We start from the raw sequence: 25062 nt of genomic DNA, 5'->3' as shown, positions 1-25062 counted from the left end.
AAAAAAATTAAAAACTTATAATAATGGGAAATTCTGCTCTTAAGTGTGTAGTAGGAAGGGTGTAAATAGGCCATTGTTTACCTGCTTCTCAAAGGGAAATGGAAATATGCAGGGTAGGGGTTACTTGCGATGTCATAACAGGACTTGTGTGCGGTGGATTTTCCTGAGATTCACAAATATTTTTGGACTTGAATTGTTCTAAGTCTGTACCAAGTTTCAGGTAAGTTGAGGCGGTGGAATTTTTTATATTAATTTCTATGTTATAAAGGAATGTATAGCAAAATAATTGGTAGTCTGTCCACATGCAACTGCAATGCAAAGAACGATAACTGCGATATCGTTGTGTTTCTATTAAGATTTTTATAATAGCAGGGAATTTGAAAGAAATTATTCTGGGGGATTGGCCAATATACTTTATTCTTCTAGACTGAAAAGTCATAGTTAAAACGTGTTTTTCCTCTTCATTTCGATGACAACTAACCCACAACAGTTACCGTTAGTGGCGTTACACGTTTTTGAAAAAAACGAAAATCACGACACGGTTATACTTTCGTTTTGTTTTCAACGAAAACACGGAAGCAGGTCGTTTTGCAGACGTGAAAGCCTAAGGTACAGAACATGTTGTATTTCCTATTGTGTCACAAAGTTGTCGTGTTCAACTATAGATTAGGATTCCACCTTTCTTTGAAGTCCACTTTTTAGTATGTAACATCATCATAACGCGTTTGTCATTAGATCTCTCTTCAATTAGAAATAGGACACTTTCTCTTGTTGCTACCTTTTCACTAGACACCAAAAGAGGGATATGATTTTACGAAGAAGTGAAAAAGTAAATTGAAAGTAGCTACATTTACTTTCACTTCGGTCATATAAATTTCTTGCAGGAAATGAAATCTAGCATTCCCTCCATTGGTGTTTAATAAGATTTTAAAGGTATTTGTGTGTTAAGGTATCTTGAAAATTGCTTCATTTCTTGGAAAGTCGGGTGTTGTTCGATGTCATATTCATTAATTAGAATGTAACAGGAAACCTGTGCATGCTGGGACTGAAATAAATATAGATTCTCCCAAAGTACAAGTTATATCGTCTTTATCACGACACCAAATCTAATAGGAAGGGAGAATATGCAACTAGACCGGGATTCGAACCCGGGCCCCCTGAACCTCTAGTCAGATGCTAGATACCAATTGAGCTCTCTGGTCACCGAAGATCGAAACCGGCTGACCGCTGCAATAAGCTATACAATTTTGAGGGCCATTTTGTATTCAGCAAATGAAGAAAACATAAGCTAATGACATGTTGCAAGAAAACAAGACAGTCTGACTTGTTGCAGTAAGTTGCAAGAGATGAAGTCATTCGGACTTCTGAGGTGAAACTTTAATTCTCGAATAGTGGTTAATCAGTAACGGAATAGTTGTTAATCAGTAACCAAATAGTGGATAATCAGTAACCAAATAGTGGTTAATCAGTAACTGAATAGTGATTAATTAGTAACCAAATAGTATATAATCAACCAAATAGTGGATAATCAGTAACCGAATAGTGGTTAATCAGTAACCGAATAGTGGATAATCAGTAACCAAATAGTGGATAATCAGTAACTGATAGTGGATAATCAGTAACCGAATAGTGGATAATCAGTAACCGAATAGTGGATAATCAGTAATCGAATAGTGGTTAATCAGTAACTAAGTAGTGGTTAATTGGTAACCAAATAGTGGATAATCAGAAACCGAATAGTGGATAATCAGTAACTGATAGTGGATAATCAGTAACTGAATAGTGGTTAATCAGTAACCGAATAGTGGATAATCAGTAACTAAACTGGAGTTGATATTATTTCACTTTAATGCAACAAGTTCGGAAAGGCGCAACATTTCAACACCAGCACTAAAGAGGTTTGAACCTGAGGCGCAACATTTCAGCATCACCATTAAAGAGGTTCAAACCTGAAGCGCAACATTTCAGCACCACTATTGAAGTATTTCAAACCTGAGGCACGACATTTCAGCAACGCCATTAAACTTGTTAAAATTATCGCATTTGAATTAGTTCCAAGTCTCTCCTATTTACAAACATGAAACACATGTTCCCACACAACCTCAGTTTCTTACATTGATAACTTAACCTACGTATTCTGTGTGGAATCACTCCGTATCTTAAAGTGTTTTAAATCAAAGTCTTTTTCAATTAACGGGAATATTGCGGAAAATAATTGGATTATGTAATAAAGAATTTCTGAAAATGGTAGTCTTTGTGCTATCCTCCTATATATTTGTAGCAATTGAAATGGATGAGGGAAATGAATGCAGTTTTTGTGGCCTGCGATCCCCGGATTTACAAAGGTGTAGTCGTTGTAAAGGAGAATGGTACTGTTCTAGGGACTGTCAGAGAAAACATTGGAAAGGGGGTCACAAGACGACATGTCTGACAGGGACCGGTGAGGGTACGGTGTACACGTGACACGAACAGCTCTAATCTATTAATACACTGTTGTAGCTACACATGTATAGAATTCTTACATTGTATACGTTATTATAATCTTCTACAAAATTTTTCTGCATGACAAAGATTCCTTTTAGATTTATTGCTATTCCAAAAGTCCAATTACAGATAAACATCATGAAAAGGCTCGGTTAGAAAAATATTTTTTATTTTATTTTTTGAAAATGATTATACTGCATTTTGAGGTTTAAACCTTATTTTTGTGATATTGCAAATCCTTATGGAAATATAGTTTTAATTTCTACATTAAAAGGTATTTATGAAAATAAAAACTGGTCATTAATTTCTTGTTTTTGAGCCACAGTAAGCAAGACTTGACCTTTTTGTACTTGTAAATCTTCTTTTGATTCATTCACATAAATTTTTGTCTGTTGGAGTCAACTCAACTAACAAATCAATCATTACATCAAATAAATACATACCCTTGTCTTCCAACAAGATTTTTTTCAAAAGTTTGATACCAGTAGATCTGGAATAAATAATGATCGCAGAATGCAAACATATCCCGTATATAGAAATTTAAAGTTAAAATTGAAAGTCTGAGCGTATTGTCAGTTTTAAAAGTTGCACCCAAGTTGCAATATCTTGTGGATAAATGGATGATGGAACGTACAAAAATGTGAGGGGGGGTGTATAGATAAAATGTTTGGATTATTGGCCAAGCAAAATATCATACAAAATAGTATAAACGGTTTTTTTGTTGGTTTTTTTTTTTTTTTTTTTTTTATCATTTACTTATTTATTTATTTTTTTAAGATTCCGTGATCTGTTTTGTGAGAAATACATTTCTATAAAACTCAGTTTCTTATTACATTGATTACTTGTTCTTGACTTGCGTGTTCTATATGAAATCATTCTATGTCTAAAAGTGTTTTAAATCAAGGTCTGTTGTAGCTAGCGGGATTGTTACAGAAAATAATTGAAAAATTTAATAAAGAAATTCGTAATTCATTCTGAATGGTAGACAGTGTGCTATCCTCCTATATATTTGTAGCAAATAAAATGGATGAAGGAAATGAATGCAGTTTTTGTGGCCTGCGATCCCTGGATTTACAAAGGTGTAGTCGTTGTAAGGGAGAATGGTACTGTTCTAGGGACTGTCAGAGAAAACATTGGAAAGGGGGTCACAAGACGACATGTCTGACAGGGGCGGGTGAGGTGTACACGTGACACAAACAGCTCTAATCTATTAATAAACTGTTGTAGCTACACATGTCTATAGAATATTCTTATATACGATATCGTTATTTTTTTTTTTTTTCAAAATTGTTCTATATGTGTCAAATGTATTCTCTTTTTTTAAAAATACAGATAAACATGAAAAGATACGTTTAGAAAGATGTACATTTTATTTTATTTTTTGAAAATGATTACATTGCATTTTGCTATTCTCTGTATACTAATAATAATAATAATAATAGAGAAAATTTATATAGCGCCTTATATAAGACAAATTACTCTAGGGCCTTTTACAAGGCTGTATATTGTTTTGTTGTGGGATATAAAATCTATTTCATGACGTTCAAACCAATGTTGCGCAGATATAAACCAATACATTTGAGCAATAAGACAACTTAACGTCAGTTTTATTTTCATTATTCAAACATGAAACATTTTAGATTATATATAAAAATAAATGTGATTATGTACATGTTTATCGCGGATGAATATCCCGGCAATTTGCTTGTTCTGGTTCATATTTTCATACTGTGATTATCTTCATGCTGAGAAAATAACAACCGTGAAAATATCTATTTTTATTCATTGGATAAATTGCAGTATTTCACTGTTGAAAAATAATAAATAATTCTTTTTTAATTCTTAAGCATATCCCATTGGGCGGAAATACACAGAGGAGTGCCGAGTATGTGGAAATTTGGAAAATAGCCGACTGTGCACTGGCTGTTGGAAGACTTGGTATTGCTCCTCGGCGTGTCAGGGTCGGGACTGGCCCACACACAGACAGGAATGCGGAGTGACAGAGGAAGGCAGGGATGTTGAGGCTGACTGGGAGGATAGTCTGCAGACGGAATTCTGTAAGATGGTGCTATCATATTACATAGATTAAGTATTTCAGAAATGATTGTGTCTTCATTATTGGTTTTTTCAGTACTGGGTAAAGATATTACCAGTTTTAGAAGAAAATAAAGATATATACATGTATATAAACACCTATCAGTGTAGGATTCACAACGTGGATACAAGGTCAAATACAAGATTTATACAAAGCAGTAAAATAACCAATGACACAAACAATTAGGTTATCAAATTTTCGGGACGACCTGTCCGTTCTTCAGGACAAGCGAAAAGGTTTGCATAAAATGGCTAACATATACGAGAGAGAACATTGCACTAAAACTATATTAAATCCAAAAACATATTTACACTGCAAATTACATGTTTTATTGCAAGTCTTTTTTTCGTATATCTTTTATCTTTAGCCATCTTTTTTAGAGCTTGTATATATAAAGCACTGGATTCTGAGTGTGGGATCCACAAGTGGATGCAAGGCCAGTCCACTGGACGAATAGGAGTAACCTCATTCGCAGTTAAAAACATGTAATAATTAGCAAGCCAAATACAATAAACATGTAATTGCTATATATATATATATATATATATATATATATATATAGTGCTAGCTTCTTTTTTTTGTACATGTTTTACATACGTAAAACTTTACCTTTTGTCCCAAGGAAGGGGCAGGTTAGTACTTTATATCATTCTTGTACAATAGACCTTGTATCCACTGTGTGGATCCGACATTTTTAGGTATCTGGTGTTGTTGGAATCTCTCTCTCTCTCTCTCTCTCTCTGTGTGTGTGTGTGTAGGGGGGAGGTGCGTACGTGTAATATAGACCCGGTTATGGTGTTCGGATAGGGTCATGTGCAAAAGCGGAATAGCGCGTTTCTTAAAACGCATACGTTAATACACAACACGCCGTCGCGCAGTCTCGCGTTTTAAGAAACTCGCTATTAGGCTTTTGCACATGCCCTATTCGGACAGCATACCCGGTCCTGTAAATACACTCTACTTTTATCTTTGTACAGGTCCAGATAGGTGTAAAGACACGTGTCATTTCTGTGGTAAACCATCAGATCAGCTAAAGAAATGTTCAGGATGCAGTGCGGTATTATACTGCTCTAGAAAATGTCAACGTAGTGATTGGACTCGGAGACACAAAACCGAATGTTCAAAGACCATAGATGTAGATAGTGGTATTGACAATGAACTTGAGGAGAGGGAGGCTATCTATGACCGAGCTGCAGATTTTGAGAAAGATGCTGATAAAATCACACGAGAAACGTGCTCTTTGTGTGGAGTAGAAGGTCAAATGAAGACATGCAACAGATGTAGAAAACAGAAGTACTGCTCGGAGAAATGTCAGAAAAAGGACTGGAAAAGGCATAAATCCGAATGTTCAAAAGCAGATATTGCAGAGGAACTATCACCCATATGTGCACACTGTAAATGTAAAAACAATTCTCTTGTGTGTTCGCAATGTAGAGCAGTTTATTATTGCTCCCAATCTTGCCAGTCGTCGGATTGGAAGAAGCACAAAATGTCCTGTAGAGGCGGTAGATTGCAGACGACAGTCAGAGAGACTCTGAGCGACATGGATTGCTATATTATGGGTCTTGTTAAACCCGAAGAACAAGGAGGGAGAAACCGAAATGATATAATTTTTTCACCAGAAGAAATAAAAAAGTATACCGAGTTTTCATGTAATCGATGTAAATCGGCAGCCGGAAATGTCTTGTGTCCAAACTGTAGGTCGGTTGTGTACTGTTCAGAAATTTGTAGAGAGTTGGATAAATCAAAGCACAGTACAATGTGTACAAATTTGCAAATGCTGATCCCAATTTCGGAACAAAAAATTTTTTTTACGATCGGAGGAGACATCGGAAGTAAGGGCTCTAAAGGAACAATGGTGTCTTCACCTTCTCATGCCCAATTGTCCTTGCAAGGTAATCCAGCATTTTTTGCAGATGGTGCAGATATGAATTTGATTATTGAAAGAACTGCCAACGCATGCGCAAAAGCGATAGAAAAAACCAAGAGGGAGTTTGCTCGTTATACTCTGATAACCCGAGTTAAAGAAATCCCTGTTGAACAGAAAGGTCCTTTTGCCTCCAACATTTGTGCTATTCCAAATGTGTTCTTAGCATACATCAGGAGGTTTCATTCCTACAGGGGCCGCCATAATGTGTTCTTACAGGCAAGTTTCTTTTGCACAGATGTGTTTTTAACTGTTGAATTTTTACGTAGTGACTTCATCTACAACTGGTGAGGTCTCTACATGGAGTGGGAAAACTCTCAAATGGGACTTTTAACAAACGAAAACGAAACGGTTGTTTCAAATTCTTTGAATTCTAAAACTGATACCGTCTGATGATGAAGTGTAATTCTTTCTCCAAACAACATAAATCAAAATGATAAGATTCATATTCCAAATAAAGAATAACGGGAGTTATTACTGGTGTTTTACCACGACTCCATTGTCATATATTGTCACAATTTGTTAAAATTTTCAAGACTTAGAAGAAGTTGATATTTTTTCTTCATTTTCGTATCACATCGTTGATTTCTATACGGTTTGCTGCATTTAAGGTATCCGACCCACATTAGCGGATTTTTATAAAATGTAAATCAAGGTGTGTATTATGACCGTAATTGATGCTAAAAGATATATCTATGTTTTTTATTGAAAATTTACCGCAAAATTACCTTATATTATCAATTATTTATATTTCCCAACATTTTTCAATTATGCTGCAACTTTTTTTTCAAATAATGAAATAAAATAAGAAATAAATAGACATTTAAAGTTTTCTTTTATTATTATAGCATAATTTTTATTTTAAAACACTTCTAACATCAAAAAGACAGATTGACTATGAGAAAACATGAAAAATAGAAAAATAAAAATTCAAGTGCAAAAAGGTGAAATGTACAAAATTGCTATTTTAAAAAAAAATGATGCAGAAATTTCACAAATATTTTGCTGCAAATGAAGTTCAATCCCTATATTTTTGTTTAGCACAATTATAAAGATATTTACCGTAGAAAACTTTAAATATGCTATGTTGAACACCCCCACCCCCAATACAAAAATTCAAGTGCAAAACGGCGAAATGTACAAAATCGCTGTTTTTTAAAAAAAGATAATGTAAACTTTTCACAAATAATGTACTGCAAATGAAGTTCAATCCCTATATTTTTGTTTACCACAATTATAAAGACATTTACCATAGGAAACTTACATTATACTATGTTGAACCACATCCCCCCCCCCCCCCCCTTACAAAAATCTTAACATTGAAACATTTTGATGCAACATTCCAATTTGGAAAAAAAAATTAACAGACATATGAAAAATGTATCATTCAAACAATGAAAGCATAGGAACTCTTAATAAAACAATGATAAATGTCACTAACATCGACCTGACCTTGAATCATTAGGAAATGCTCATTATCATATAAAGTTTACTTTTCACATCTAAAGACCAAATAGCTAATGTATCAACTTTACATGTGTCAAACACAAAACATGCTTATAAAACATGACAAATTTACTGTTCAAAAAATGAACAAAGCTTTGGAATAATATTTCCCAACAACTTTTTATCTTTGGTAACACGTGGTTTCTCGATACAATTTTTTGCAGTAAAAATATTTCTCAGACCATCTTCACCATCTCTCTGCCAAACAAGTTTCAAATGTTGTAGATTTAGGCCAGAACCTGCTATATTTTCTGCAGTAGCTAATTTGAGAACACCACTGGCAACAAGACAATGTAGGGTGCCAATATTTTTGGCCTTGACAAGATTGAACTCTTCTTGTAAAAAATGACAATTTGATGCATAAGAATGTTTTACATAATCTGCTTTTGTCATGCCACTTGCACACAAAATCTTAGCTAGCATTTTAACATCATCAACTGCATCATGAGCATTGTAAGATTCTTGACAGAAATATTCTGCTAGAAATTCTTGCTTATAAGAACCAAGTTTTGGAACTTTTGAACGCAATGATGACAAAGAATCCACAAATGCTAAAACATGATTTGAAAATTCATTCATCATTCCTACTCTACATATAGCATAGGATAGAACACGGAAGTCAAAAACTCTTCCATTGTGTGCAATCAAAACAACATTGCTAATGTTCTTCAAAAAAATTAAAAATTTTGAAAGTGCTTCTGTTATCGATACAGTTGCCACTTGCTTTCCGTGCACAGTCATGTGTTCACCATCCCAGGATATCCCAGTTATCTGTTCAGTATTTTCATTGATGGGTACTTTAGGTGAAACATAATATGAAAACTCGGCATCAGAATCCATAACTTGTGCAGCAATCTGTGTGATATGAGGCATTAGTCCACGCTGAACTGAAAAAGATCCATAAAATTGAATTGAAAACTTATGAAAACACATATTGATATAAACTATCTATATACATGTAATTTACTCTAAATACAGAATTGGTAATGGTATTCAAAACTCCAACAATGAGCCCATGGACCACATCGCTCACCTGAGTCACCCTGGCCCATATTTATAGATTTTCCTTATATATTCGCAAGTAAAAAGTTTACAGACAGACGACAGACAATAAGCGATCAGAAAAGCTCACTTGAGCTTTCAGCTAAGGTCAGCTAAAATGTGGAAGTCAATAATATTTCTTACTCAATCCTGTAGTTTCTAGGTCGATAATGACCCTATTCTCTTGAACTTCGTTCAGGTGGTCGACTTTGGTGAATCCTGGTTTGGGAACTGCATCAGGAATAGTCTGGATGTCGACTTGGTCAGAAAGTCCAACTTCTGATGAAATATGAATATACATGTATCTCTAATATACAAACAATCAATTTCAAGATTTATTCATAAACTAACACTTTGTAAGTTATTGTTTACCTGATTGATATGTATCTCCTTCAGCTGCTTCATTGGCTCCTTTTTGGGTAATTCTCTCCTGCTTCAATTCCAATCGACGGCGCTTCTTTCCAGGCAACTTTGATCTTTCCTGTCTCTTCTGTCTTTCCATGTCCATCTTCTCCGAATATTTCAGTGTATGATGACCAGGGGATAATCCGTGTTCTTTAAATACCTGAAAGTAATAGTAAATACACTGAATAAGAACGAGCAAGAAAGATTTCATCAATTTTTTAAATACCTAAAAGTAATAGTATATACACTGTCAGAATAAGAATGAGCAAGAAAGAATTCATCATTCTTTTCGAGTAATTCAAAAATTATGAATTATGAGATTCATCACTGTTCGTTATCTTCACCTTTCATTTATAACAATAAATATTAGCCTAAAGTTAATGTAAATAAGGTTTTCTTACTTTGAAAATATACACATTCATCGAAGAGTTTTTGTTAGTAATATATATTAATTTTCAAAAATAAGCTGCAAAAAATGGTCAAAACTGACAACAGGAAATTGAACAAAACTCAACAAACACCTCAATATAACATCAAACTTGTCTACCTCCGGTAAGTATTTGCGACCTTCATTCATACATGCTGCAGTAGCTTTTACACGGAAGTCAAGGCTTTGACTTTCCCCATAATGCAAGTGTTTTGGTGCTCGTAAACTGACTGCTCGATTAGCATGTTCGCAAGCTTGGCTGGACCCTAAATCACTATACAAGGTAGCTTTGGCAATCACAGGTTCAAAGATTTTATCAAGTTTTTCTTTCAAAACTGGGTCACTCAGTGATGTCTTGTACGGTAAACTTCGATGCAAGTATGTCTCAGCTGGTCTTCTCTTGTATCCACAAAACCTTGGAACACACTTGGTATGGTCTCCGAACTGGTGAGGCACTAATGCTTCCAAGTTTTCCCGCATGCCATCTGGATCACCTTGATTTTTAGCGAAGATGTACTTGATACATTTTGTGAAGTGCTGAATCACCTGATTGCTTATCTTTGCGGCTTTACTATTCTTCAAGTCATATAAATGTTTAGTGACATTTTTAACACAATGGTTACGGTCAAGTTTTTTCTTTATTCTTACACCCAGTTCATTCTCAATCCTTGATATCACAGTATTGTCTCCATCACCCTCAATAACTTCAACTGGTGTCTTTTGTGACATCATCTCCTTTATCGCCTGAATCCCAGCCATAGCCTCCATCTGTCTTGATGAACCTTTGTGATTCCAGACACATTTGTGATTGCGAACCTTTTGTCCAGGTCTATTTCGTTTCCACCATTTGCAAACCGAACAAGTTCGATGTTTAATAACAGTTTTAAGAACTTTATTGCCATACTTACTTTTGCTGACCAAAAATGTATGGCCTGTTGAATGTTTAAATGTTTTATGGCGTAAAATGAAAATTTATACAGTTTTCAGCAGAATTCCACATTACACTTTTATAATTTATTCTCTTACCTGTTAGACTATCAAATCCCCTTTTTTGCCAGCCATGGTCAGCACAAACTGTCATTCCTGTTCTTGTTCATGGGTTAAATTTCAGCTTCTTTGAAACAGCCACTCCCTGTCTTTTCATCTTGACTTTTCCAAATGACCTTCCTGACACTTTGTCTATATGTGCAGTTTCACTATAAATAATGTCCACATAGAATGAGAATGCACTAAAGTTCACAATATGATAATATATATGAACGAAATTAAATGTATCACATGAAAGCATTAAAGTATATGAGAATTACTTGACTATTCCTTGTGGAGTGTGAAGAGCAAGGTCCATTTCCTGTAAATCTACATGTGATGGACAAACTAGTTTTGGAGTCTGAGGAGAATGGTCAACATTTTGTGAATCTCGATCTGGCAGACAAACTTGCGCTGGGTTAGAATTCCTGAAATAAATAACACAAGATAATGTATATTTCCAATTAATCAAGGCTTTTCTCTGGTGCATGAATTGTAAAAGTGCAAGCACTGTGTCTGTTTAACTGGTACATTGATACAAGTCAGATCACTCCCAAGATTTAAAAAAAATATGCTGTTGTTAGTGTTATAGTATATAATGAAAATGTTAGAACTGTTGCACTTACTCATCATCATCATCATTTCCAGAATCGCCACTTTCCTCCTGGTCTTGAAGCACACTTGTAGATTTCAAAAGTGATGCAGGATTACTGAAATTATTTTAGTTGTATCATATTTATACTCGCATAGGTATACATGTTATCTATATATGCACATGAAGTGTAACAACTTTGTCATTTCCAACATAGGTTTCAACATTCTAATATTACATACCCTAGGAATTCACCATCTATAGCTGCAGTACCCAACTCCTCATCAAAAGTAGCATGATGGACAAATGGTACATTTTTTTCTTCCATAGTTGAAATGTCACTACAATGAATGATAATTTCTGAAGGTACATGGCATATTTTGATTGTTTCACTTATTCATTTATAATTTTTCCTGAAGCACACAATTGATAGAGTCTGAATAAAATAGGAGGGCACTCACTTCTAATGAGTCAATACCTATCCACTCATATCAAATTACAAAATGAAAGTATCAAATAGCATAATACCTAGTGTTTTGTGTCGAGTCGCACACAGTATGTGCCTACAAAGGCTACATGATTCCCTGTATTTTAAATTGAAAAATTTCTGACAAACTACAAATAACAATTATGTCAATCTTTCAAACATATTAGGCCTAAATAAAATATATGTGTGTTTTTGGTTTCCCGACCCTACATCTACATTTTTGCTGCAGACTCTATTGATGATACAGGAATGTTTTATATCATTTGCATTCGAGTTTCTCTGTCCTTCAGATGAGACTGCAAAAACCGAGGTCCTGTGTCACAGCTGTTGTGCACGATAAAGACCCATCCCTGCTCAAAGGCTGTAAGCGCCAAACATAGGCCTGAATTTTACAGCCCTTCATCTCCATATGATTGAAGGATGCTCGAGAGGGACGTTAACAATATCTAATCAATCAATCATATTGTTTGAAAAGTATTCTAATGTAGATAGGTCTGTATTTACAGCATATCAAAAACTAAGATTTTGATCAAATGTTTAACTTTTTATAAAATAATAGAGGGCGAAGCCCTCTCACGGCCCGAAGGGCCGTGAGAGCGGAGCTCTCCCTATAGGTAACACGTATATACATGTTTAAAAGGAAAATATAGGAAAACAATGAAAAATTAAACCATACCTATGGAACTTGAAAATTTTGGTACTAATGGCGTCGATTCGAATACTATCGCGTGGACATGTATTTCTCCATTTTGAATCTCGTCTACCCTAGTTCACGTCGTTCTGAGATGTTACAAAAATTTCTTAAAAGCATGTAAATCTTATTTTTTTAATCATATATAATCACTCCACCATTAACGCCATGTTTGTTGTTGTGGTTCAGACGCTATGTTTGTAAATTTGCTAAAATACGACGCTGAATATGACGTCACAATGTACTGTTTACATCAGTTGCGTTATATTTCCCGCGTTCAATATATAGGCGGATCAAATCCTGCTAACTTCGGGTTGTTTTTGTTCTGTTCTGGATATAGATACTAATGCCAAATTTTTTTTTGCTTCGCCCTCAAACACGGTCACGCCGTAAAACATATGTTTTACTTACCTAAGTTAGGGGGAATTAAAATAGGAAACACACATATATTTTATTGTAGCCTTGTGTACTTTGAAAAACTTACCTCATTTCAGTGTCAAATGATACTTTAGTTGCAATGGCCATACTTTTCTCTGCATAATCTTCAATTATTTGCCCAGCTCGTCGTTCCATGGCTTTGAGATTTTTGTTTGATATTGATGGGAGATCAAGCGTTGTAAGGAAATTATTGACTCGTTGTGGGCCTCCAATTGAGTCAATCATTGCTACAAAACATATTCAGCAAATTTCAAACCTTCTGTGGGTGTGACATATAATTGAATATGCAAACAATAACATTGTACAATTTCTCAATTATAAACACACAGTACATACCTGCACCTAACTTTGTGTTCACTGAAAACATTCTCTGTCCTCTTGTCGATGGCTCGGAGTATGTACTGCCATATGGGATGGTATTCAGCTGCCCGCAGTTAATACACTGTATATACAAATACCCCCCCCCCCCCAGTCCCATCTTCATTTCACCTTTGATAGTTTCATGCGCAAGATATAACGGTCCCATCCTACAGAACAGACAGTGGCTTAAGGAATCGACCAAACATCTCAATTCTACAACACGCCTACCCTTTCCCCAATCTTCCGTTTCTATCTTTTTTGAATTCACTAACCGTGATATTCCCGGACAACATTCTTCACATCTGTTGTTATCGTCGTGAAAATGTCCAATGGGGTAATTATGTTCGACAACGATGTTTCTAATACCCTTCTGTCGTTTTGTGCTGTCATCCTTCTCCCCTTTTTTGACTATATCCGACGTAAAACGACCGCGTTTGTCCCGCACGACTTTTTTCAGGGGCGCAGCCATTACAGATTTTCCCACCATCTCGTGTGTGCGAGACTTTACGGAAACATCAAACTTGAACGTATTTTATTTTTTAATGATTGACGAACAAAATGAAATTTAAAAAAATAGTTATTTATTTCATTTTTATTTATTTATTAAAATACTTTTATTAATTTCCGACGCCTTCCGACTTACACCGATATGTCCCGACATCGTCTTTTTAGTCACGTGGTCTAATGAGGTTCGGATACCTTAAAAGTTATTTACATTCTATAATAAAATTACAATTAACAACAAACCTAGGACATTCATTATATAATACATTTACAATCAACAACACACCTTAAACAACTGGGTGTCTACGAGAAAACTGCAATTAAAGATTATTTTTGACTATGTCAAAACTTTTTTCCCAGGATTCTGAGAGACGAGAGATTTACGTCAGTTTCTACCTCCCAAACGACGATCCAACGCCATACTTCAAGTGGGAAGACATAGTTCCTGGGAAATTCATCGCCATTTTGTTTCCCTGCATTCATTTTTTCGCCGATTCCACGGTCGGTCTTCGGGTCGACAAAGCTAAACACGTCTACTGTTTTGATGTACAAGACTAAAAAGAACTGTTTTGATTTAAAGAACATGATTGAAATTTAATAAACTCTGAAAGAGTGCTTATATTAATAGTATTTCAACCTATCAGTACTCTCAATACTTTGATTATGATATGAATAATTCGTGCTAATGTGGAAGTCCTCTTTAGATAGGAGATGCATGTGATGTAGATCATATTGTATTAAATCATATACTGTATGTGGACTTATTTTAGCGTATTTAAAATTTGGCACAGTCAGAGTTAATGCACAAATTGGTGTAATCATGATTTTGCGCTTTTTCTCTGCGAGATAAATAAAAGCCTACATTGACAATCTTCTGAAGACTTGTGTTTGCTTTCAGTTTCTACGATGAGGCGGAAGTGGATATCCATTTATAGCGGAATTTTTCCCATCTAGTCAGATATCTAGTTAATGTACTTTTTTTCTTCTAAAATTCATATCTGCATATATATCAATATTTTGGGCTATATAGATATGACCTTTCTGCGGTTTAATGAAAGTAATTTGAGATCACATATATATGATAATATTTTTAAAACATTTTATTTTTGTCAGGCATTTAATCTATTTTCAACGCAAACGACGTGCATGCTATGTATTTAATTTGGCAAAACAATTGAGCGGAGTAGGTTCCTAGATGAGAGGTGTTGGCAAAGAAGATTCGGAGGATGATGAACAAGTGAAAATACCAAACTCATAAATCCTGTAAAGAATAGAAAATTAAGAGAAGAGCAAACATTGATCTCTGGCCTTATGATCATAAAACAATCCTCAGACAAGAATTCTAAACTCATGTTTGTACTATTATATTTTTTCTCAACCGAGAAGGAAACACGGGCTGTGACGGAAACACGGACTGTGACTTCATTGATGTTTTTCGCCGTGTCATCATTTTTCCTGTTGGAAATGTAGCATATAAAGTGATGGAAAGATTCAGAAGAATTTCTTGTATTTTCCTTTCTGTTAGTGCCAATATCATGCAAGTGTTGATAAACACTTCAACCATAAACTTTAAATAGGGAGGGGTGGGGGTATTAAAAATTCCTTCATATTATATTCACTAGGCCTTATCATGGTGGTGAATCACCTGACTTTGACGTAATCAATTACACGGAAAGTCAATACAAGGAAAATTCAAACGAGTACAAGTAGTTGCAGAACTGTAACTCTCTGAAAAATATTAGGACATATCAGAGAACTACATATATACACCCCTTATAAAAACCTTCGATTTACGACGCAGAAAAAAAAATGCGCACGGTTGAGGTTTTATGTCGTTGCATTCTTGCATCGTCGTCTCATAAATTTAATATAAAAAATTCTCAACATATTTTCCTAAAGAACTTAAATGTGTCCAAACATACCTTCAAATATTCATTAAAGCCCCATGCAACCCGAAAACTCACAGCATCAAATGATTTCATATGCTGACGTAGCCTGCTCCGTGTTAGGTAACCAGTCAATTCATAAGGGGTGGATCTGTAGCCAGTGGCGGATTTAAGGGGGACGCCGCCCAAAATTTTTCAAATTTAAGGTAAATCGTGGTTTCTTGTTTAGAAAAATGTAAATGATAGAAGAAGCAATAATTTTGTCCACTCTCGGAGAAAAAAATGACAAAATCTTTTTATCTATTGAATTACTTTTATTGGGAGAACTTACATTTTTTCCAAAATTAATTTCATCTTATCAAAAATGACAGAAAATATAGTAAAAATGACTGCATAGGAGACGTATTTCTAGCCCTATAAAATCTGTGAAATCCGGGGGTTTCGCCCCCTGGGGGCACCCAGACCCTCTGCCTCAAAAAGTTGCACCCTCCCTAATCGCAATTCCTGGATTCGCCCCTGGTAGCTCTCTGATCTGTCCCAATATTTTTTCGAGAGCTAGAGTTCTGCAGCTAACGAGTAAGTAACACCTTTATCAACAAGGAATTGTCACATAACTTATATCAACATTTGAAGAATTTTCTTAGTAACAAATACAATGTGGTACAATAATATAGCTCCATGCGTTATTTTACACATTGAAATTGAGAAATCGGACATATTCATCATTAGTTCAAATATAGCACGAATGCCCCCCCCCCCCCCCCCCCCCCCCCCCGAAATCTTATGACATAATACAAACACACAGATTATACAGTGGACTATGATTTTTAATATTCTTTCATGTTAAATATGTCACGTGATTGTATGGTAAATTGATATCTACATACATATGTTCCGAGTATAATATACATTACTGTATTTATCACATAAAAGGGTTTATTAGCTTCAATTTCAAAGAACACCTCAATTTTCCAACAAGCAAATCTTGGCAGACAATGAAACATTGTTGATAGCGATTGGACTTGCTTACATATGTACAAATAAAGAATATTTTCCTTGTCCAATAACATTTAGAACATTATTTATCAGTCATGTCAAAGACGTGTCACTCTAACTGCAAAGCGGTTGGTACTTTTTCAGTATTATAGTGTACAGAGACCTCAAGGACATTACATGTAAGGACATACGCGATATTTCCTATTTTTTGTAGAAACGAATTAAAACTCAAGTGAATTATATGTGAAATGTCACGATAAAATAAATTATACAAGTATATTACTAGTACCGTATTGAGTCTAAACGCCGTGCATGGCCTTATAGTCTGGTCCCCGTCCCGTTATAGTACATAACGAATGATCTATGAGTGACGGGGCCGGGACCAGACTGGTGTCCTTAAGGCATTGTGTTTTAAACTTCTGGGAGTATTTCAGTTGGAACCCGAAGCCCCTCTTGTGTCTTCACAAACCTAGGATTCTTAGCTCGGATCTTGCACTCCAATATTTTATGTTTTAATAATAAAATATCTTGCTTCATCTTACAAAGCTCTCTTTCATATTGCAGTTTCTCAATTTCCAAGCGGAGGTGCTGTTTATGGCAACTTAGATTTGTTTGCTTCAGTTCTGCCAACTGGTGCCCATTGTGTGAAGCGCCAACTATAAAATTCAAGACACCAAGTTAAAAGAATATATTTGCATTATTATTTTTTTCCCAATTGGAATACATGTTCACAAGCATTTAACAACATTTTAGATCATACATGCGCGCGCGCCATAATAATAATTTTGTACTTTACTGTCCTGTGTATGACAAACTTCGATTTCAATATTATATTTTTAGTGATAAATTATACTGTGGTACTGATCCCATTAAAGAAATTGTTAACCCATGTGATTATAATACAAAACGTTTGTGTAACTATTTAGATTGATGGTTTATGCAGAGAAAACAAATTCATGGACATTAAAGAACCGTATGAATATGTCTTATATATGCTATAGTCATTGTGTCATAATTTTTTTTCTCTTCTTTTCTTTTTGTTTTATGTCATTGTTTTGTTATTTTGACTGTATGCCAACATGGTGATGTCAATAAATAAATTGAATAATATAGAGACATAAAATCCTACCAGTAGGTTGTTCATTGTCGCTTTCGTTGTTCATCGATGAGGCTGAATATTGATATATGACAAATTGGTTAGTGTTATGTAACCTAACGGAAACATTTTGTTTGACATTATAATTTGTATTATCTGATTTTTGTTACTCACGTGTATTTGTGTCCTCTTGCGCTGCACGTGCAGATGACGTACATGGTTGATCTGAATTGTAATATTTTATAAATGTGTGGATGATGTAAACCAAAACAATAAAATGCAATTTAATAGATTCTTAAAAGGTGTATTATCTGTAATTTTGTTAACAAAAATTGAATTCAATGAAAATTGCTCTATATTACATATTTCAGTAATAACACCAGTATTTTTATATTCCAAATACTTTTTAACCTTGAAACAGGCACACGAATGATTAAATATTCATTGTCTTGCAAGACAATAAATTCTTCCCTTTATATAACTTTACACTAAAAGCGATTATCTAACGCAGTTTTATTACCTTTCTCTTGTTTTGCACAAAATAAATGCTTTTATTAGTCATTGATACATGTATATATATATTCATATGCCATTTAAAGATTTTGAGAAAAAATGATTGTCATCACTTTCAGAGCTAATATGTCCCTTTAACATGTTATTTTTAAAATGTCTTTATTGTTTTCTTATTTATCTTACCCTCTGTGTTGATTCCACAGGCAATCCCCTCCATCCGGGGTCTCCCCTCCATGTTGTCGAGGAGTGTCTCTTTCGAAGCCGACATCACTGAGCGACGTCCACCATCAGTTTTTGGTTTTTTAATCTGGTTCAACTTTTCTTCTCCTTTCAAATGTAAATTATTAATTTTAATGTGTTATACATACATTGTACGAACACAATAGCGAATGTGAGTGTGTATCTCATTTGCATATTAAATCAAATCTTCTGATGTTTAAAAATTGAAAATTTCTAGATCCGCCCTTAGAACATGTAAATGATAGTTTATATATATCATATTGCCAAATGGATATCTTGTAAGATACAAGTAATATCTCACTTTGCTGTTTTATGTTGTAATGCTTCTCTTCTGCGTCCTGTGCTTCCCTCTTTCGTAAACTGGATCTGCTGCAAACACAGAAAGAGAGATACATGTATATACAGTATGTATGTGGCCATAAGTGAGTCATCACTTCAGTTTTTCACAATACATATCATTGGGAAATCCACTTTTATAAACACTTATTGTGAGGTCAATTGATAGCAGTCTGATTTCCATATTTTTTTCACTTAATTATGCAAAATTGTTCAATTTTTCTTTCTTATGATGTTAAGCAAGTTGTGATACATTGATCATTGAGAATAATATATGAAATCATCAAGGCAAAATTTCTAACCTCAAAATACTACAATTTTTTTAACCAAATTTAAGCCGCAAAATTTCAATTTTTCGCATAAAATTAGATGAGTGATTATCATCAATACGCCTACAGATAAACTTATTTTGATTGATTGATGTTTTCCGCCACACTCAACAATTTTTCATTTATCTGGTGGCGCCCAGTTTTTATTGGTGGAAGAGAGAACCCAGATACAATGTACCTGGGAAGAGACCACCGACCTTCCGAAAGTAAACTGGGAAACTTTCTCACTTACCGACTAACTTATTTTGAAATTATGTAAAGAAACTAGGCCTATAAACAATCCTGCATTTTATGATATTACATTTTCTTTTACTGATTTGTAAAAATGCAATAAAAGATTTCACTGAAATTTATTTAAACGTACGTTTTCCATAAAAAGGTTTACTTTATCCTCTAGGCCTAATACTGTAAATATATATATATATATATATATATTTTTAAAAAAGTGCAATTCCCCTTTCATTTGGTAGATCTAGTCGGGGTTAGATTGTCTGCTTTTGTGTTTGCGAGTGTGTAAAAATGTGACAAACTTTAGGCTTGTTCGTCTGGAATTGTACAATAAATCTCACAGTAAGAAAAAAAACAACCAAAAACCTGTGTGCTATAGGCCTAAATGTTCTTTCATTTAACACCCCTTCCCCCCTGACAGGGGCCTGTGATACAAAATGATGCTTTCAAGACCGAGCTTTTCGATTCTGTTGAAAATAAACTCGTGCGAAGACCTACATTTTCAGACGTCTATTTCTTCCATCAATATAATTTTCCTATCCTACAACGATTAATTTCAATTAGATAGGATAATTTGCAGAGCCATGATAACAGGTTTCTCATTGGATTTATGCCTATCTATTGTCTACAGAAAATACAAAAATAAACGGACAACAACTCTTGTAGTTTATATACAAATTGAAATATAGAACTATATAGGTTCTAATTGCTTCCCGTGAAATACATATATATAGATCTATATTCTATTTTTCTTACGCATTTAAAACATCAGCCACCTCTCTCCGCCCCCTGTTACGAACTTCTCCGATTTTTACCGTCCCATCCCCTTTCATTTTGCCAAAAAGTATTTCTTTCCGCTTCCAAACCTCCCTAATTAATACTTCTTCCTCTTCTCTTGTCCAATCTGCACACTTTTTAGGTTCTTCGAACTCTGCCATGTTTGATTATGATTTTGATAAGCAGACGATAATCTGTTTACGTAATTGCTATGTTTTATTTACCATTATTCACTGGAGAGTTCCGATTTCGCGTGCCAAAAAATTAAAGTACTGAAAGTACTAAAAAGCACTAAGCTGACTTGATGTTTCTGTCTGTAATGTTAATGAGCAGGAACAACAAGAGAAAAAGTTCATACATTATTCTTTATTTTCGCACAACTAAATGATACATTTTTTGTAAGGAAATAACAAATATGGATGAGAAACAATGTCCTGAAACTTTTCACCATGTTGAAATATAAACTTCATACAACGTTGTTATACACAATGGTCACTATAATAATTTTGGAACCACAACCCTGTCCTTGGATCATGAAATTTACAATTTTTGTAAAGGACATCTGCTCCTTTTAAATATTTATTTAATAAGAATTAAGGATCAAGAGCATTAAAGACGATGTTATTGAAATGTTTTACATATACACATGTAAGCACTATATACCCAATTTGGCCCCACCCTGGAGTTAGAACCTCTATCCCCAAATATCACGAAATTTACAATTTTGGTAAAGGCCTCCCTGCTCTACATGACTATATAATGATTTTTAAAATTTCTTACAGGTGTGATGTTGAGAATAATATTTTTGGACATTGGTCAAGTTTTGGTAGTGCTTGAAAATTTGAAAGCAATTGTAATGGTAGATATGGGTTGAAAGTGTTTAATTGTTATCATACAACGGACGCATGATCAATTACAATAGATATAAATGGAAAAATTTCAAGCCTGTCATCATTTACAACAACTACATATCAAATATATAACTTACTGTGTTCTAGTTTTTAATAGTGTATGAAACATTTTTAGAATACAACTAAAATGAAACTAGTCAATTGTTTGATACATACATGCATGTCAAACAAGAAAAAGAACAAACTGGATAAAAAAGAAAAAATACACATTACTACATATATTAAGTAACAAGTGCCACATATATTCATGTCAAAACACATCAACATAACAATGCAGGTCTATGAAATACTTTACATCCATTTCATCACCTTACCAGAAATCATTTAAATGCATACATAAACATGCATCTGTACACAGATAATAGACATTAGAATAAGAGAGCTACTGAAGCGTGATATCACTACATTATATTACATTTAGTTAATCCCCTGTATAATTTATATATTAAACATTAGATGACAATATAATTCTAGAATAATTGGCTGGGAAAATTCATATAGATATCAAATAATGAATTAAATATCGTATATAGTTTAGTTTTCTGATTTTAGCTGTGATGGCGTAAAAAATTCAAATAAAATTTATATTTTTTAAAAGTACGACTGTGTATTAAGAAATTATACGTTTTAGGTGTAAAATGAATATTGAAATCCTCCAGTATTATTAACAACATAATGTAAATATGATGTCGGTATCAAAATTTCGTTCTGTCTAAATTACTTCTAAATTTACAACATTTCTATCAGGTTTTCCATTTATCGTGAAGATCGTTTATCGTGTTTTGCGTTTATCAGGTCTATCGTGAAGATCGTTTATCAGGTTTTGCGTTTATCAGGTTTATCGTGTATCCTATCCTATCGTGCGTGTATCCTATCCTATCGTGCGTGTATCCTATCCTATCGTGCGTGTATCGTGTTCTACCGTTTATCATGTCAAGAATAACGTTGCGGGTACTGTGTCTGTGACTTGTACTACAGAGTCCAGTGCATAATTACTTGTATATAGCAATCAAAACATAAAAGTGGATTAATTTTTGTAATCAATAATGATTATGATTGTATCTTGTTTAACGTCCCTCTCGAGAATTTTTCACTCATATTATATACTCATACTCACCTCATACTAATACCAGTGAAGGGCTTCATTTAAGCCTTTGCTCGGTACTTATGGCCATTGAGTAGTGAGGGTTCTTTAGCGTGCCACATCTCCTGTGACACAGGACATTCGTTTTTAATGTCGTCTCCGAGGACCCGTGACATTCCAATGCACATGATACCGAGCGTTTGGCGATGGAACTGTCACCTATTTTAACGACTTAGGTTTGTCGCAGCCCAACATGTGTGTATAACACTATAACAGAAGTGACTCGCAATAAACATAACATACATGTATTTACATGTAAATGTACAAGCCCAGTGAGAATCCCAAGCTAGGCACCTAAAAAGTTACAAAAGTAATTTTCAAATTTAACTGGTCCCTTAACAAAGAAATTGTGGAATAGGCAGAACCAGTTTGATATTGACAGGTTTAGCTTTTGAAGAAAAAAAGCTAAGGGAATCAGCAAATGAAATTTCCATAATCAAATCACCTACATATTAAAAGCTGTAAACTCATACATGGACTATATATAGCTGTTTGGTATCATCATATTTCAAACGGGGAGAGGATTTCGGTCTCCATAAACTTCAATAAAAAAAATCACTACTAATACTGCTCCTGTTCAAAATAATGAAGAGGCATCTCCCGAAAAACTATATATTTTTTATATGAAAAGATCGTTCACAGAAAAATAATGTGGGGACGGGGAACACAGACAATAAAACCATACCCCCAACTCCTTCATCCATTGTACGTTTGGAAATAGCATATACCTGTCATTGTCATTACTTTTCATTATGTAAATTCTTGTTCAGCTTTACTTTTGTCCAATCAAATTAATTGTAATAAAATAACATTGAAGTTAAGTTCCAATAAATTCGGTTTTCGTGCTTAATTGTGATTTCTGATTTTAGTTAAAAAGCCGTAAGATTTCTAACATCACTCACACCACAGATCTGACCGATTGATTGATGATCTATTCTCATAAACCAATGTACAAAAGGTATAGAGAAATACAAATACAATGTACTACAGTACACAATACACAAAGTCAGTATCCAGAGTAGAAAAAATAAGAAAAGGAAAAAATAAGAAATAAAAAACAAAACACATACATGTACATACATACATACATACATACACACATATACACGTACACCTATGCATATACAGTACATAAAGAACATGTACATGATGCAATGTACATATTCTGGAGGACTAGCGCATGAAAGTTAAGTAATCAAAGTGTTGATATAAGTGATAAATTTACATAATTTTTTCAACGTGATAGTATTTTTAGATTGGAACAGATTTTTGTATTTAATAATACTAACATTTGTTCTGTTTTCCAAATTAATAAAACGATTTCTGTACAAACGTAAGTGTGGACAAACTAAAATATAATGTAACTCATCTCCTTAGTCATTTTTGTCACACAAAATGCATTTTCTTTCAACATTTTGCCATCTACCAGTTTCTATCACTAATCTATGGTTACAAGTTCTAAATCGACAAAAAGTTATTCTTTCTTTGGTGTCTAAATAATATTAAAAGCCAAAGTTTTCTTTAAATATACTATAGTTTAATCCCTTCGGAGGATTTGAGACATCGAATTTCCAGGTTTACTGAAATTGGTCAAACAATCTAAGTTTCACTTTCATTTAACCATTTTTTATTAATCGGGTTCTGGGACTTGAAAATATTGCTGTATCCTGATGAATCTAAAGTAATAACCATTTTGAATTAAATGGCCAGAGTTTTGCTTTAAGGATGTACTCTACATCGTCATAATGGCTGACTTCCTTTTAAAACATGGATGAAAATATTAATATCAGCAATATTTGTCTATTCATTTACAAAATTCTCGCCTAGCTGAGTAGCTCAGCACGTCGACTACATGAATTATCTGTTTTAACAGTTATTGTACTGATTAAAATGTAATTGCCATATATGTATGATGAAAATCAATAAAAGATTTTTTTAAAAAGCACGTCGACTGCAGGGTTTTTTAATTTTTCTCAGATTTCTTTTAACCAAAACTGCATTTTTTGACTAAGCAAAGTAAATTTGAAAGTTTCCAATTTCAAAATATTGTTGTACATATCCTCCACTTTTTATCCATATCAAATGTCTTAGATGCGTATACGTCCTTAATATATTCGTTGATACAGCACCTATACTGGGATTATTCCCCGGTTTTCGTTAAACAAGTTTCACCCAAGTCAAATTAATCATACACATCAATTATCAAAATTTGCTTTTGGTTTCCTCTGACAAGTCTTTGAATTCTCCCATCATGAAAAACTGATTGTTTTGTCCAGTGGTAGGGGTGGAGTTTTCCACAACCATATCATCGATTGTAGAATTTATTGATTGATATATCGATACCTATCGATTCTATTTCCACCGAAGTCTGGTATTCTACTTACAGTCCCATCTGATCGTAGGAACGCTTTAAGTCGTCCACCAGAGGAATTTCGGGCGACATGCCACATATATGGCACTTATCAACACAGTAGAGATATCAATTAAATTACCTTTCACTTTGCCAAATTTTACAACCCACACCTTCCAAATGTTCGAATTTAAATAAACATTTTACATGCAATTTAACATGATAGCACACACTTCAAACATTATTTAAAGACTTTTTTCTATACAAAATCAT

General features: G+C 34.1%; 3 protein-coding genes across 8 annotated transcripts; 1 reads left to right on the top strand and 2 right to left on the bottom strand.

Annotated features, from left to right (window-relative positions):
• The first annotated feature begins 389 nt into the window (after nt 1–389).
• Nucleotides 390–14857, top strand: LOC125680749 (uncharacterized). Of its 4 annotated transcripts, none has more exons than XM_056153584.1 (6): nt 390–609; nt 2282–2446; nt 3500–3658; nt 4332–4541; nt 5557–6725; nt 14344–14857. In XM_056153584.1, exons 2-6 carry the CDS (start codon nt 2290–2292, stop codon nt 14539–14541), a joined length of 1893 nt encoding a protein of 630 aa, XP_056009559.1. In that variant the 5' UTR covers nt 390–609; nt 2282–2289; the 3' UTR covers nt 14542–14857. The 4 variants fall into 4 exon arrangements, with proteins under 4 accessions (XP_056009559.1, XP_056009560.1, XP_056009562.1 ...); XM_056153585.1 differs by having other exon boundaries at nt 390–701; XM_056153587.1 differs by lacking the exon at nt 3500–3658 and having other exon boundaries at nt 393–701.
• Nucleotides 7977–14044, bottom strand: LOC130051565 (uncharacterized). Of its 2 annotated transcripts, XM_056153588.1 has the most exons (6): nt 11538–11564; nt 11193–11339; nt 10912–11081; nt 9426–9618; nt 9198–9332; nt 7977–8899 (listed from the first exon to the last, which is right to left on the bottom strand). In XM_056153588.1, the coding sequence occupies exons 4-6, from the start codon at nt 9559–9561 to the stop codon at nt 8082–8084; spliced, it is 1089 nt and encodes a 362-aa protein (XP_056009563.1). In that variant the 5' UTR covers nt 9562–9618; nt 10912–11081; nt 11193–11339; nt 11538–11564; the 3' UTR covers nt 7977–8081. The 2 variants fall into 2 exon arrangements, with proteins under 2 accessions (XP_056009563.1, XP_056009564.1); XM_056153589.1 differs by lacking the exons at nt 10912–11081; nt 11193–11339; nt 11538–11564 and adding an exon at nt 13166–14044.
• Nucleotides 14858–16682: 1825 nt separating the features above from the next.
• Nucleotides 16683–23918, bottom strand: LOC130052063 (uncharacterized). Of its 2 annotated transcripts, XM_056156024.1 has the most exons (6): nt 20364–23918; nt 19016–19083; nt 18658–18801; nt 18136–18186; nt 17995–18036; nt 16683–17521 (listed from the first exon to the last, which is right to left on the bottom strand). In XM_056156024.1, exons 1-6 carry the CDS (start codon nt 20543–20545, stop codon nt 17277–17279), a joined length of 732 nt encoding a protein of 243 aa, XP_056011999.1. In that variant the 5' UTR covers nt 20546–23918; the 3' UTR covers nt 16683–17276. The 2 variants fall into 2 exon arrangements, with proteins under 2 accessions (XP_056011999.1, XP_056012000.1); XM_056156025.1 differs by lacking the exon at nt 17995–18036 and having other exon boundaries at nt 20364–23907.
• Between the last annotated feature and the right edge of the window lie 1144 nt (nt 23919–25062).

This window comes from Ostrea edulis, chromosome 2 (genome assembly GCF_947568905.1).
Source record: "Ostrea edulis chromosome 2, xbOstEdul1.1, whole genome shotgun sequence".
NCBI lineage: Eukaryota > Metazoa > Mollusca > Bivalvia > Ostreida > Ostreidae > Ostrea > Ostrea edulis.
Note: the sequence above shows the minus strand (reverse complement) of the source record. Positions and strands in the feature narration are given on the sequence as shown.